Genomic DNA, 15,257 nt, shown 5'->3' on the forward strand with positions numbered 1-15,257 from the left:
GACAAATCTGGTTCATATATACCTATTCCATGCTCAGAATCTGGCTAATTAGTGCTTGAAGCCATGATATTTCTTCTGAAAGCACACAAACAAAAGAATTCATTTCCAGTCAAGCAGGAAACTAACATACTTGAGGAAAAAAATAGAAGTAAAAATGTCAGGGAAATGTTTTTCTCTGAAATTCCACTGGGGAAATAAAAAGAAGATTCAAGGGTATTCTGAATACAGTGGATATTTTGAAGAAATTGTAAGGGATTGATTTTTGTTTGCTTGCTTTCAATAGAGAACAAGCAATCATTAATTTCAGTGTAATGTAGCTTTTGCTGAAGTTTTTTCCCAATAGTCAGGAAAATCGTAAATTAAAAGTAGGAACCAGAGTAAACAGATTTTTAAGAGTGTAAAGCTGATTGTAGCATTCTCAATACTATATGTGCTTCATTGGTCACTTCCTATTATCTTTTCCCTGCTGTTCACATCCCCACATTTTTAATCCCTGCGTTAGTATTTATAAGTACTGCCAAGTACCTCAGTCACAATATAAATAGTACCTTAAAAAAAAAAAAAAAAAAACAAGAAGAGAGTTAATCTGAATTCCCAACAGTTGATCCATTTTCCATGCCTTCAGCTGTCTCTCCCATCTTAAGTGTTTTAGTTGAAAAAGTCCTGTTACTATCTGTGAACATAGTTAGCTATTGATTATAATATGTCACCAGTCTGGCAGGAATTTCAGAGATCCTTCTGTAAGGATGGAAATTTGCTCCAGATATACTAATAGGAACATTGTGCATTATGACATTTAGAACAGTATGCTGTGTGGGAATTAACCTTTCAGGCCATGGCTTGGGATAGCCGGAATTCTGCACCTCTAACCAAGATTTTGAGTAGCATCTAGAAACAGGCAGTGAAGCCATGGTAGAGCAGAAAGTACAGATGTTCAGGTCTGGGGGAGTTTGCCAATAAGCAGAAATGCTGCATTCTTTTCAAAGTAAGTGTAATAATGGTCTTTGTGAATAGAAGACTTCCTAGCTGATCTTCACTCATGGAAGACAAGGATCCAGATTGCAAGCAGTTTACTGGAGTAATTATAGAACAACACTGGCTGAAGCAAGGTAAACCACAGCCAGTGGACATGTGTTAAAGTACCGAAGTCACTTTCATAGTTAGTCTGAAGAAAATATTTATTGAAAAAGAATTTCCTTAGTCTTTGAAAATTCCATACTTTTAGGCTGTGAGCAATCTTGGGAGTTGATGGAGGAAAAGAGTAGCTGATTGAGTCACAGCAGAACAATGTGGTTTTTTCCCCTGCTGTTATTTCACGTAACTCCACGTTGATAATGCATCACATCTCTTCATGTGGCAGATGGACACGTCAGTTTCTTGCTTTTTAAGGTGAAGTAGTAAAACCAGCACTTGCCTGTCATCCTGTCATGCAAAAAAAGAAGTTTTTGCAAATGGTAATATGTTATCAAGCAGTGGAAGCACACATTTGCAGATAACATGTTGAAGTTGATGTTAACACATGCACAGCTTTCTGAGCTGTGAATATTGGGTACTAGTAAGTTAGGACTTGTGGGTCTGTGAAACATTCTTTGCTGGGTGATTTTATAATCAGTGTAGATGTGCTTTTAAGTGTTTTCCTTGGGTGACACAGAAACCAAGTTTAAGTATTGCAATTTAAGACCTTTCTAGCTGAAATGGAATGTGCATGCAGCTGTTGCATTGAATTTCCACATGCATACCTGTTTAATACTTGGCCAGTATTTGTAGCAACTAGTTGTATTTTGTGTGCTGTAATTCAAGGCCTGTTGCTCTCCGGTGTGTTTGTCATACTTAGAGTTCACAGGAACATGTCTAAGAGCCGATGTGTGACTTTGGCTTCAGTTACAGTTAGATCATTATAGAGTTCATGAAGTTCTGCTGAGGGCTAGGATGTCTCTTTGTGTAAGTGTCCTAGAAATACTTGATTTTTTTCTTCGAGGTTTTCATTAGTTTAACTTTTCCAGTGTTGGTCATTACATACACTATTAGACAACAGGGTAGGTGATGGAAGTGCAGCTGTACTTTGGTATTCCCCTTCCCCTCCATTTCTGTTTCAGGAAAGGGGTCATCAACCCATGCAAACTGTAGTCCTACAAGAGTGCTTTGGGATTTTATTTTTTTTTTAATACTAAAAATGTGAGAAAATAAGGCAAGTCAATCTCTTTGTGAACTGTGTGTTCTTTCATCCAAAGCTGCAGAATTACTTGAAGGAAGCAGACAGTTAGTTATGCCCCAGTGAGTATTTGAAATGTGATTTAAAGTGCTACCAAACAGTACTCACAAAGAAACTGGGTGGTACCATGCAAGGAAAGTACTTACTCTTCAAACTTGTAAATACTTTGAGAAGTCTATGAGTAAGGCTAGCTTGTTTTTTATTGCTAAGTATCTGCATACATTCTTACAGTTTGAGATTTTAATCTGTTTATCCAAAAGAGTGATATTTGGAAAATCAGAAATACGTGTCTTAACTTTTTAGGAGACCAAACTTGTGAACCTTTATATCAAGGAGTCAGTTGTGGATTAATGCATATTAAAGAAGTAGACAGAGTTTAACAGCTGACATTTTTTTTTCTGTGGGTATTTGAATTGACTGCATAGTATGTAACGTGGAGTAATTGAGAGTTACACTGATAACACTTTAACATCTGTTACTCCATGTGTATAAATAGATGCGTTATTCACAAGGAATGCATCTTTGCACTTGAATATCCGTCCTGGATAAACAGTCATGTTCTGTGTTTTGCTCTGGCTATAAACCTCCTGTCTGTGTGTTTAAGTCATCGGGCATATGAAGCAAAGCCTTTCCTAAGGTCAGAGCTAGAAGAGTTAAGAGGATGTAGAAAGGGAGAAGTTTTGCCTATGGGACCAATGTATCACTGCCATTGCTGTTTTTCCAGTGAACCTGGTGTTTTGCCACTGCTCTGCTACATGATATTGAAATTCCTGAAATCATCAGATGTGGTTCTCTCATTATTGACAGCATGGAAACATTGAAACAGTCTGGAGAAGCTATCAGAGAGATTGTAAAGTAATAACTTCTGAATGCATACCTTATCTATAATGCTTGTGAACTGTTGTTTTCTTACTGTGGCAACTGTCATTAGTGTTCCACTGCCTTGTGTACTTTCTACACTATTATTAATATTTGTATCTCTTTCAGTTCAGTCTTGTGCATATGTCCACACTTAAATTACTGGAACTTGATAGTTAAATAAATCTGAGTTTGGCTAAAAGCTCCTTTCCCATTTCAGGGAAAGATGAGGTTAAAAACTGACTGTTTTAAACCTTTGAAACAAGTGTACTGTTTTCTAGGTCATCTAATACTTTATTTAAAAATAACTCCACCATCTGATGTTCGTGTAATGTTTGCTTTGTTTGTGTGTGAAAATTGGTTGAAATGGAAAGTTGCTGAAGGTTGTAAACTGCAACTAAATTTGCATTTCTCTGATACATTTTGCAACATTGTCATTTAATGAAAACAAAAAGCAAACTTTTTATTCTTGTATGTATATTGAATGGAATTAGAAGTTGAACAAGCAGCCTTAAAAAATAAAGGAATAAATAACACTTTGCAAGTATTTATTTTTATTAATTGCCAAGTTGTTTTATATCTTTACATATGTGTGGGATTTGCCTTCAGTCTAAATCTATTTAAAATAAACGTTGAAAAAAATTGTATAATTGATTTTTAACGTTACGTATCATTATTTTAGGATAAAGGATCTTGCAGACGCTCTAGAAGAAGGAGGCTGTGATCTTGAAACTGTGAGAAACATCATTCAAGGAAGGCAATTGCCTGCTGATCTGAGGGCCAAAGTCTGGAAGGTAAATATGAGCTTAAATCAAGAAGCAGGAAATACTTGAAGTTGTGTTTCATTTGAGGTAAATGAGTTCATTACCAGGCATCTCTACAGACATGCACTGCTGGAATTTTAATATGCATGTATGTTGATTCAGTTTTAGAACAGTTCTCTTTCTTTAGTTAAATTATTGAGTTCGGTAATTGGGTAACTACAAAAAGACACTAAAATGTTTAGAGGGCTTTCTGTTTTTGTTTTCAGATTGCACTTAATGTTGTAGGAAAGGGAGACAGCCTCGCGTCCTGGGATGGCTCCTTAGACCTACCTGAACAGAGTATAATTCATAAGGATTGCCAAGAGCTAATTGGTAAGTTCAAATACATTTAGATCACCTGTCTGAAAACTTCTGCATTCTCAGTTGTCTTGGGACTTTGTTGCTTGAATTAAATAACCTGAATGATGTTGACATTTTGGAGGAAGATGAGACAGCAGAGAAAAATGAGTAAGAAGTTGTAAGAAAACAGCAGTATCTTACCTGTACTCTGACCCTGGGATGGGTGACGTCATGGAAGTTTAAACTCCTAGCTTCTAAATGATAGTTTGCGTGGTCAGAAAGCTTCATGAGTTGAAAAAAATCATCATTGTTTTCCAGGCTCCATCTTTTAAAGCACCCATTCTTTGTATAGTGTCCTTCAAGTTTTTAATTGTGTAATGACTGGTTCCTAATTTGAAAAACTGGTGTAGCACCAAAATGCATATAACATTTAAGGGAAGAAATACATTAAACATTTTGGAGTTCAAATGCTATTTTACAGAAAAGTATTTTTTAATAGCATTTCCAGAGAAAAGTAAAGGTTGTGTTTGTGAAAGCAAGGTGCTGCCAGGACATAGGCAATAATACTGCAGTATGTCTGTAAGGAGCTGCCACAGGATATATTCATCACAAAAATGGCCAAATCCCTGACACCATGAAACAGAATTAATATCAGTTGATGGAGTCAGTGCCAGCTCATCATAAATTAGGATATTTCTTAATGACATCCATAAGAGAATCTTCTATTGTATTACCTGGCACACTTTTATTTGTTCTTTCATGATTGAAAGTTAAGGCAGAGAATGGAGATGCTGCATATGTACCTACCATTCCTGAAATGCAGTTCTACACTTTACAGCTCTAGAATCTATCAGGGCTTGTTTTCCTTCTCTCTCTGTCCTGTAAAGGAAAGGAATGGGAGTGGAATTTCCACTGTGTTATTTAATCACAGGATCTTTTCAGGAAGATGGCAAAACTTCCCAATTAGTACTCATTATTTTCCAGAGGGGTAGAGGAAAGGAATTGCGAAATATTGACTGGCTTTGATGAGAAAGCATTCAAGACTTCTGTAATAAAAAAAATTCATTAACAGTAATGAGACTCATGGGCTTCATGTAACTGAGGGAGAAGGATGTTTGCTGGAAATTAATTGCCACTGCATTAATGTAGTGTGTAGATATCTCTTTCCCTCATCCTGGACATTAAAAAAAATGTGATTTATAAGTCTATAAGCCTAGCTGATCTCAGACTTCTGATTAGGATAAATTTACATGTCAGTGGGCTTTTGAGGAATTGGAGGTATGCGTTGTGGGTTGGTCTGTGTTGGAATTGAAATGAATTTGTGATAGAGTTCAGTATAAGTTGTTTGCTGAGCACACGAAACAGGAATAGAAGAGAAGCGTTCTATGCATTAAGAGAAACTAAATCTTTGTTTCATATAGATTCTGGAAAACCCAAACTTTCATCCTGTTGCTGTGGTATTTAAATGATATTTAAATGTCTTATCCTACTGGGGTTACAAAATCACTTGTATTTTGATACCTTTTCGAATACCTTTCTGTAAGCATTTAATCTGAGCTGCCAGTCTTTGGTTTGTCTGTTTCTGTTGCTTTTTTCCCCTGAGCAGTCCTTCTTGGTGCAATTGTGCTGTGAAATAATCCCATTCAATGTCTTTGAGAAGCCATTAATACAGTTTATGTTGCTGTGCCTCTTTCAGACCAGCTGTCAGTGCCGGAAGAGGAGAAGTCAGTATTAATTTTGGATATTGAGTCTGTTATTACGTTTTACTGTAAATCCCGCAATGTTAAATACAGTTCTTGCCTCGGCTGGATACACCTCCTCAAACCTCTGGTGCACCTTCATTTGCCCCGCAGTGATTTGTACAACTGCTTTTATGCTATCATGAATAAATTCATCCCAAGGTAAGACTCTTTCTTTTGCTGCTGTGCTATTTTTATTGGCACCAAAAGTAGTTTCTGAAAGGATGTGCAGGTTGGTTTTGGTTAAAGTAGCACTGTTTGTGGCAAAATTGTCAGATACCATCATGTTTTAATAAACTGAACCATCTTTCAGTACCTGTTGGCTTGGAATCCAGGAGATGGTTGAGTTGATTTAGGATGCAAAGAGTTAGTGTGTGATTCATATAGGCTCAGTGTGCCTTTTAATGAACAACTGCCATATAATGCAATATCAAAAGCACTTATTTATGAACTAATTTACATATGTTATGGGAAAGTGTTTTTCCTGGTTTTGGTATCTAAAATACTTCTACCTCTTCATAACCAGTAATTCATAAGCAGTAATTAAGTCTCAAAATCTCTTTAGAAGTAGTTGATATTTGCCCTATAATCTACTGAGTTGGGACTGAGATGACTTTTTTAAGTTGCTAGATATTTTTATTTTTATTAAAGAATATTAAATGGGAGTTTTCCATGCTTTTACTTAGGTGCTCTCATTAAAATAAGATTTTATTTCAGTTGTGGGAGCACCATGACACTCCAGCAAGGCTGTAGAGTCTTCTGATCAAGGCCTTTTGAAATAATGTACGGATAGTCTGTAATTAAAGATCTTAGTCTGGTTCCCTGGAGAGGAGATTCCAGCCCAGCTGATGGATGTGTGCCATACTATGAGGAGTGCATGTTTGGTGTTGTGGCAGGAAGCATTTACCAGTCCTGTCACTTGACTCAGCCCGTGTGCAGTTCTCGTCTGAGCTGCTGTTGGGCTCTGGGCACTGTGCCGTGACAGGGGGATTATGGTCACATAACTCGGGGGCTTTCAGAGTATCTGGTGCCTGATTTTCTCTGTAGGAATCTAAGTGGTGTTCCAATAAGGTGTACCCTGTTTCCTCATCTTTTTTTCTCTTCAGTGGGAGCGTGAAAGACATAGAAAAGCAATTTATAGGAGACCTGCAAACCTCTGCTTGGGTCAATTTGGTCTCATTTTGACATTTGACTGCTGGACCATTATTACTAATTGATAAAAGTTATGTTTTTAACTTCTTGTTATTTTTTATTTTTAAGTCATATACTTTTTACTCACATTTTTGTGACTATAATGAAATATTGGAATTTAATCTAGCAACATATAGAATTACTTATATTTTTTAATTATTATTATTATAAAATTCTATTATTCTGTTAACAACATTGGTACCATGCTTGCCTTGTTTTGATATTTAAATCTGGTTTAAATATCTCTGGATTGTATGATCTGTCAAGTATTGGTGGTATTTAATTCTTTCTGCTGCCTTGTTAATATATGGGGTTTTCAGTGTTTGCCGGGGTTTTGTTGGTTTGGTTTTAACTCTTGAGGCAACTTGACTTCAAGCTCAGTAACTATGAATTAAAAGAACAAGGAACAGAAAATTACATAATTAGAGATAATAAAGAACTGCTACTGTAAGTCTGAAACCTGCAGTATTACAGAGGAGTTTATGACTATTTTCACTGGTACCTTTTAGGGATTGTTTTATGAAGGGAAGACCATTTCATCTGTTTAGACTGCTCCTTCAGTACCATGAGCCTGAACTCTGCTCCTTTCTTGATACCAAGAAGATGACTCCAGACTCATATGCACTCAACTGGGTAATAAAGTGAAAGTAGGGAAACATACTGAAAAATAAATTTCTGTTAAAACTTAAAATACATGTTGCCAGTTTATGCAAGGGTAGTACAAGCAATATATTGAAATAAATTGCATGTTTTAATTTAATGTGGGCTTTTTGTCTTCACTTGTTTAACATAAGGTATGAGGTCTTGTTAACATCACATTTTTATTGTTCTGGATGTTAACTGAGCCACAGATGTTAGAAACTTCATGGAGTAAGTGAGAATGAGAGCAGCTGACGTACTCAAAAAGTAAGACTCTCCAATATTACTTTTGATAGTGGGCAGCTGATATTATGATATTACAGTAAAATTCCTTGTTTCATCTGTGAAAAATCTTATTCTATATAGAGGTATTGCTACTGTAGAAATATATGAGCAACATACAGAGAGAGACCTGTCACCTGTTGTTATCTTGTTCACAGAAGTTTTGTCTGCATTTGAGTCAGAATTGAATAGATCTTCTTATCTTTTGCTAAAAAAACTATACTAGGAAGTGTTGAAATATTCCGTGATAATGTTTAAAAACAGAGACTGAGCTTTTGAAAGCTGTGGCTCTGTTGATACAGAATTTGCATGCATCAGCAAGTTCAGTAAGACCCCAGTGAAGTCAGCTGGGATGCATTTGAGTTAGGTGTGATTGTAAATATTAGCTGGCATGTATGGAAAGAAGTTCCTACCTTTTATCCTCTTTGAACTTTTGCATATCAGAGAGGATGTATCTTCAAATGGGAACATGGGAACAGGCAAAGAGTTTCTTAAATGGTAATGAAAATTTTCTGTTGCTTGCAAATGTTTAATTAGTCATAAAGCATCTTAATGTAATGTTAAGTAAGTGATGTTGTTAAACTAATGTGCAACCATGTTCAATTAGCTCAATTCTACTGTGAAAAATAAAAATGATTATGTTTGCAGGATCCTTTCAAAGTCCTAATTGCTATGCTATTTGAGTAAATATATTCTCCTATGAATTTCTTGTTGGTATAATTGGTATTTAGCAGTGTCTATGAGCTAAACAGTATTCCAGCTTGATTGTGTTATCTGTGGTTGAATTTGCAACACTGACAGTGTACAGCCAACTTTGCCTTCCCACGAGGTCTCTTTGTGCACAGATAATCTGTAGTGTTATGCACTGTTTCCAGAAAAATTGATTTTGAGGGAGAGCCATCCTTCAATGCACAGTGCAGGTGGATGTTTTGCCATGAATTTTCTGGGTTTATTTTCTTTTAGATATCTTGCATCTCAGTTAAAAATGTTATCAGGATACAATTGTTCCTGGTTATTACTTTTTCTCACATTATTTTCCAAATTTTTTAGCTTGGAAGCCTCTTCTCATATTACTGTTCAGCTGAAGTCACTCAGGCAATATGGGATGGATATCTACAACAAGCAGATCCATTCTTTATTTATTTCTTAATGCTGATCATCCTTGTCAATGCAAAGTAAGTGTATAGTTGATTTGGAACGTTCTTTGCTGACACTGTTTTAATTCAGTTTTGTTTCATTTCGGTTTTACTGACTTAATCTATGCTTGTGACTTTACTGCTTCCAGAGACGTTATCTTAGCACAAGAATCAGATAAAGAAGAAATGATAAGTAAGTATTGCTCTTACATAACTGCTAGTGAACTTTTTACCATATACTGTAATCCCCACTTATCATTATTTTTAATAGCTAAACAACTGAATGATTTATTTTCAGGTGATTTTTCTCATTAATCCCTCACCCATTAATTCCTTTCTTACTGTTCTTTGCTTCATTATATTTGCCCTATCCTCAACATTCTTTCCTTGTGTTTCCTTTTTGTAGTCCCACACATAGTTTTATACTTCAGTTTGAAGTACTTGAAACAATCACCATTTTTCTAAGCCCAAAGCAGCAGTTTTCAAATCCTTCTTTAAATCTACTGCACTTATTGTATCTTCTGGATTATTATCTTCATATGCACTTGATTTGAGCCTGATTCATTGCTCTTGTCTTACCCTCTTCTGTTTTTATAGAAAAAAAGCTACATTTCTTGTGAGCATGTTTCATGTGCCTTTGTATTTTTTCACATACATAATACAGTATAATTATTTCCGTAGTAGTTAAAAATGGGAGTGCTTGGAATTTTGTATCTTCACCATTTACTGTAGAACTGCACCCTTGTATCATCCTGGACATACAACAGTGCCACTAACTAAATACTCATTTTAGAAGATTCTCTTGATCAGACCTCTTATTAAAAAGTAGCTGACTCAGAATTACAACTGAAAACTAAAACTATACAGAAGTAAGAGTGTGTTAAAAAATAGTTTGCATGAAAAGTTTGAACTTGTAGGAAAAAGCATAAGTTTCACATGCACTTTATTGAGGGGACACAGGCTTATATAGGGTATCCAGGAAAGGGTCTAGAAGGGGGTGGAGCTATGGGAGGAGCATGCAAATCTTCCATAGCTGATTGGGTAACAGAACATGCATATTTATAACAGGGGAGTAACTGAGGCGGGGACTAACAGAAAGCCCGCCAATGAACCTGATTGGTAGGTACCTCAGGGTAGTCTACCACTGGGGGATTGTTACCAAGCTTCTGGGGCAAGGCTTATGAGGGAAAGAAAATGAAATAAAGAGGCAACCTATATTCTAGGTTAAACCCCTACAACATATTATAGGCAAAAGCCCCAAGTGGTGGTTTTAGCCTTCCGAGATGTTATCAGCCTCTTCTTCCTTAAGTGGTTTGGTCTTCCAATAGTTGTAGGATTCCTTTTCTTGTGCGTTAAGCTGCTGTGAAACACGTCCCACAGGTTTACTCTTTGAAAATATGTATGATGCTTCATTTCTGAGTCTGAATTAGTGTTGCACTTAATGTTGTTTGTCTGTCTCAGAATTCCTCGAAACTTCACCAGCCAATCTTGATTTAGAGGATATAGAAGATCTCTTCTCTTTGGCACAATATTACTGTAGCAAAACTCCAGCTTCTTTCAGGAAGGTAATAACAGTAATTTTGAAATTCTCTTCTTTTTGGTGACTGTTTAGGCGCTCACTGACTTTAAATGTTTCATTGTGATTTTTTGGTAAAAATTTTTTATGTTGTTATTCTGATGGTCTTTACTGTTAGGATCTTTGTAAGATAAGAAGGTTAAGTGAAACATCTTAGAGAGAAGCTTCCCTGCAGTATTTTTACTTCCTGACTGCTGATCTTGTTTTGCAAAGCAGTTTCTTGTAAGAAGGGATGAAGCAAAACTGTCATATTGACACAACTGCAGTGTAGTAGACTGCACAGCAGTCCTGGCTGTACTTGTGATAGCAAAGAGGAAAGGGTTGCTTACTAGAGATAAAGCTGTTATCACCTGCGCTGTTTCTGCAGCTCTTCCTTACTCAAGATATCTGACTTAACTGAAAGAAATCAAATAAAAGTATTTGATAGCCATTGCCTTTGGCTTGTATGTACTTTTTCTGATCCAGGTAGACAGGTATGTGATACTTTATGAGAGACAAACCAAAACAAACAACCAAAAGACAAATACCAGAGGCACTGCATCATGTTGGCCTGGTCAAAATAGTGAACAAAATGTTTTTAATGGAAGTTCAGACCCTGACATGATTTTCAAAAACGTGGATAAGATAAGCATGTGTCAAGCTTAGTGTTTGTGACTTAGAGGATATAGTTTTATTTTAAACTTTCACATCTAAAGACAATGGCATCAGTTAACTTTTTTTTTCTTTCCTTATTAGGACAACCACAGTCTTTTTGGCAGCAGCTTGCTGGGCCTCAAAGATGATGACACAGATTTGAGCCAGGCTCTCTGTCTAGCGGTTTCTGTGTCTGAGATTCTTCAAGCAAATCAGCAACAAGGAGTCAGTATACCAAACTAACCTTCACACTCCAACTTTATAGAAAAGGAAAAGAGTCACTTACTATTGACAAGTGTTTTTAAATGCTAACAGCACAGCTGTATATTTGTGCTATTTCAGAAAAAAAATGGTTTTGTCTCGAAGTTGTCTCCCTTGTAAATGATCTGCTGACTTCAGTGCATTTGTGCTGTAGCAACTAGAGCTTAATACAGATGATTTGAACCTGAGAAGTGTAAGCTTAAAATAATATCTCACTAATTTGAATTTCCACATGTAGCATACAGGAGAGGAAAATTTCAAACCCACTTCTCAGTACCTTTGAGTACCTTGTCTTTTGTCAGTGAAAAGTTTAAATGAAAAAATAAAATTGATTTAAGCTGTTTTGGTAGTAGTTAATTGCAGATATTTTTAGATGAAGGGTATTTGAGTATTGAAGACCAGTATATGGATCATAGTATAGTTAGATTACAGTGTTTCTTATTGACTATTGACTTTTTGTAGCAGTTTCCAGGGCCCAATGTTGTCAGACGTAGCTTGTTGGGGTTTTTTTCTAGTCCAGATATAGTTAAGCATCTGTTTATATCCTGTTTAAGTCGGTGGGATATAAAACTATGCTTACATGCTGTGCTGATTAATAGTGGACTGTTGCATTGTCTTGTTGATGTGTGGCTTCATACCCACTGTTTCTTCTCAGTGAGATATTGCACAAGGGTGATCCTTTCCCATGCACAAGCTGATGCATTAATGAAAGCCACTACTAGAATACTGCTGGTGGTCTGGTAGAACTGTGAGTTCAGATTAATCAAATGAAGTAAGATTTTTCAATAGCTGTTAGCCTCTTCAAACAGTTCCTGTAGTATTGGAATTAGCGTCAAAACGTAATTGAATTATGTCAATAATTACACAATTTAAAAATTTTGTAACAGGACAAATCCTTCTCTTTCAGGAAGGAGTAAGGTTCTTTGTAGTGGATTGTCGTCCTGCAGAGCAATACAATGCTGGGCATTTATCAACAGCATTTCATTTAGACTCGGATTTGGTTTGTATACTTTTTGTTTCTTCACTGATATTTGAGTCCTGAGATAAAAGGAGAGAGAAATGTCTGTCTTGAAAATAAAGCATCCTTAGTGTAAGCTTTAGTCTGTAGACTTAGTGTCTAGCTATGTGATGAGGTTTCAGAAGTTAGCTTCTCTAAAGGAAATGGTAGAACTATCATTTTACCAAGAAGTTTAGTCCTTAATGACATTAGAATTTGGGCAACCCATACAGACCAAAGACTAGGCATTTCTTGGAGGAGAAATCTCTTTTTAGCATCATAATTTCCAGTGAAAGGTGTCATGAATTTTAACAAGAATAACTTTTCTTTTTTTTCTTTCTTTTTTTTTTTTTTTTTTTTTTTTTTTTTTTTTTTTTTTTTTTTTTTTTTTTTTTTTTTTTTTTTTTTTTTTTTTTGGTCTCAGTCAGTCTTACCACAGTCTGTATATAAGGAGCATATGTCTTTAAAAGGATTTGGTTGCTTCTTAAAAATTTTTGCAGTACAATATGAGAGAGGAAGTGCAATTATTTTGGGACTGAGGTGTATTATTGATTAATAAGTGCAATAAAGATTTTGCTATACTTTCCATTTGATTATGAATTCAGAACTGAACATTCAGTCGTATTTTTCTCTGTTCTTTTTTCCCCAAAATCACTTCCACTTCAGCTGACTATAATGGTGTATTCTTCACTTTTAAATTAACCCTCATTTATTTTACTTTGCAGTCTATGAAATATGTATGGAATGTGTATACCCCACAAAAGACTTATACCTTACTTAATAAAGAAGTTCAGTCTTGCATCTAATATCTTTTCCTCTCTAATTAAAAGGATGCATTATTCAGTATTATTTGCACAAATACAATTATACAGGAGGGAAAAGGAGGCTGAGGGGAGACTTAAGCACACCCTATAACTATCTGAAAGGAGATTGTAGCAAGGTGGGTGTCAGTCTCTTCTCCTAAGTAATAAGCAATATGACAAGAGGAAGTGGCTTCAGGTTTCCCCAGAGGAGATTTAGGTTGGATACTAGGAAAAATTTCTTCCCCAGAAGGGTTGTCAGGCATTGGAACAGGCTGCCCAGGGAAAAGGTTGAGTCACTATCCCTGGAGGTATTTTAAAGACTTGTAAACATGGCACCTGGGGACAGGGCTTAATAGGGGAGAGTTGGCAGTGTTAAAGTATGTGCAAAGTACACAAAATTTACTGTAAGGGGAGACAGTGGGGAAGGAAAGCTCTTTGGAATCCATCTCATTTATAGATAGGTAGAGGAAGTAGTGAGGTTTAGCATCTGTGTTATAAAGCAGCAGCATTTGGCTCCAGGAAGACCCCAGTTAATATTCAGCTTGACTTACTGCTGGCTAGGTTATGTGTTTATGACTGAACTTCATCATATAATCCACCATAAAGGCTATATAATAAGAATCCCTCCTTCCCTCTCCCCTTCCCAATCCAGTTACAGGTCAAAATTTCCTTATGAATTCCCCACAAACATAGGTTAAAATTTTAGCTGTATTGAGAAAGTCTTTGTTTCTCCATGCATCGTAGTAGGCCTTCAGGAGACCACAGCCTTAATTTTTTGAGAGTACAAAGAACCACAGATATCTGCTCGTACTCCCAATGGTAATTTTTTTTCCCAAATCTTGATAAATAAATGAGAAAAAACTTAATGGGGAGACAAGAAGAGGAACTTTCAGGCACCTAGAAATTCTCTACACATTTTAAAGGGTTTCAAATATGTCAAGTTTGAACATGTTGTGCTCAAGTGTATGTAAATATAGAAACCAGTCCCACTGCTGTATTACCAAATTAATGCAACATGAAAGTTGCAAAGACTCTTTCCTCTCTTATTTGATGCCTGCAAATATAAACTGACAAATGTTAGTTGCTTCTTTCCTGGGGAGAGCAACATGGAGTGAGGAAGAAAAGGACCATTCTCAGTGTTCTTTACGTAACATGAGTCCCAGTCAGGTGGCCTCGTGTGTTTGTGTGACTTATACAGTCCTTACGTTGCCTTGTTTGTGCTCAACAAATAATAACCATTCTCAAAGTTTGTTTCTTTTGACAACTCACGTTACAGTGTGTTGGTGTCAAACAGCACTTTTTGTTTGTTCTTTCCACAGATGCTTCAAAACCCATCAGAATTTGCACAGTCTGTAAAATCCCTGTTAGAAGCACAAAAACAATCTATTGAGTCTGGCTCCATAGCTGGTGGGGAACATCTGTGCTTCATGGGAAGTGGCAGGGAAGAAGAGGATATGTACATGAACATGGTGTTAGCACACTTCTTACAGGTACAACTAAACTGCTGTTGGTTTTAGTAGATAAAGTGTGTCTGCATGTATCACTGATACTAAATGACAGAACATTTTCCCCTTAAAATCTTAACTATTTTCTACATTACTCAACTTTACAGTTTTTATTAAACAAACACATTTCATTACCACACTTGTAAACTTGTTCCACAGATTTTTGTTTTAACCAAAATTGTCTTTTCTGTTGCAGAAAAATAAGGAGTATGTAAGCATTGCCAAAGGAGGATTCATGGGTAAGCTTATTAATAATGACCTTTGGCTTGAGAAGGCTTGGTATCTAGTCACTGTTGATATTTTTTGCTAAAAATCATCTAAA

At 36.1% G+C, this 15,257-nt stretch overlaps 1 protein-coding gene across 4 annotated transcripts in view; it reads left to right on the top strand.

Moving 5' to 3' along the window:
* Window positions 1–15,257, top strand: part of TBC1D23 (TBC1 domain family member 23) — a 35,042-nt gene that overhangs the window by 2,699 nt on the left and 17,086 nt on the right. For 3 of the 4 annotated variants that reach the window (XR_003573605.1, XM_027904580.1, XM_027904578.1), the window contains exons 2-12: window positions 3,753–3,864; window positions 4,101–4,206; window positions 5,870–6,074; window positions 7,613–7,736; window positions 9,075–9,199; window positions 9,310–9,353; window positions 10,622–10,725; window positions 11,472–11,594; window positions 12,538–12,630; window positions 14,750–14,920; window positions 15,132–15,174. Coding sequence is in view for 3 of the 4 variants with exons in the window: in XM_027904580.1 (XP_027760381.1) it covers window positions 3,753–3,864; window positions 4,101–4,206; window positions 5,870–6,074; window positions 7,613–7,736; window positions 9,075–9,199; window positions 9,310–9,353; window positions 10,622–10,725; window positions 11,472–11,594; window positions 12,538–12,630; window positions 14,750–14,920; window positions 15,132–15,174 (1,250 nt within the window). In the remaining variant the exon portion in view is untranslated. The remainder of the gene's footprint in view (window positions 1–3,752; window positions 3,865–4,100; window positions 4,207–5,869; window positions 6,075–7,612; window positions 7,737–9,074; window positions 9,200–9,309; window positions 9,354–10,621; window positions 10,726–11,471; window positions 11,595–12,537; window positions 12,631–14,749; window positions 14,921–15,131; window positions 15,175–15,257) is intronic. The other variant, XM_027904579.1, reaches the window with a different exon arrangement.

This window comes from Empidonax traillii, unplaced genomic scaffold (genome assembly GCF_003031625.1).
Source record: "Empidonax traillii isolate 1590-97213 ecotype Southwest subspecies unplaced genomic scaffold, ASM303162v1 scaffold1067:size500408, whole genome shotgun sequence".
NCBI lineage: Eukaryota > Metazoa > Chordata > Aves > Passeriformes > Tyrannidae > Empidonax > Empidonax traillii.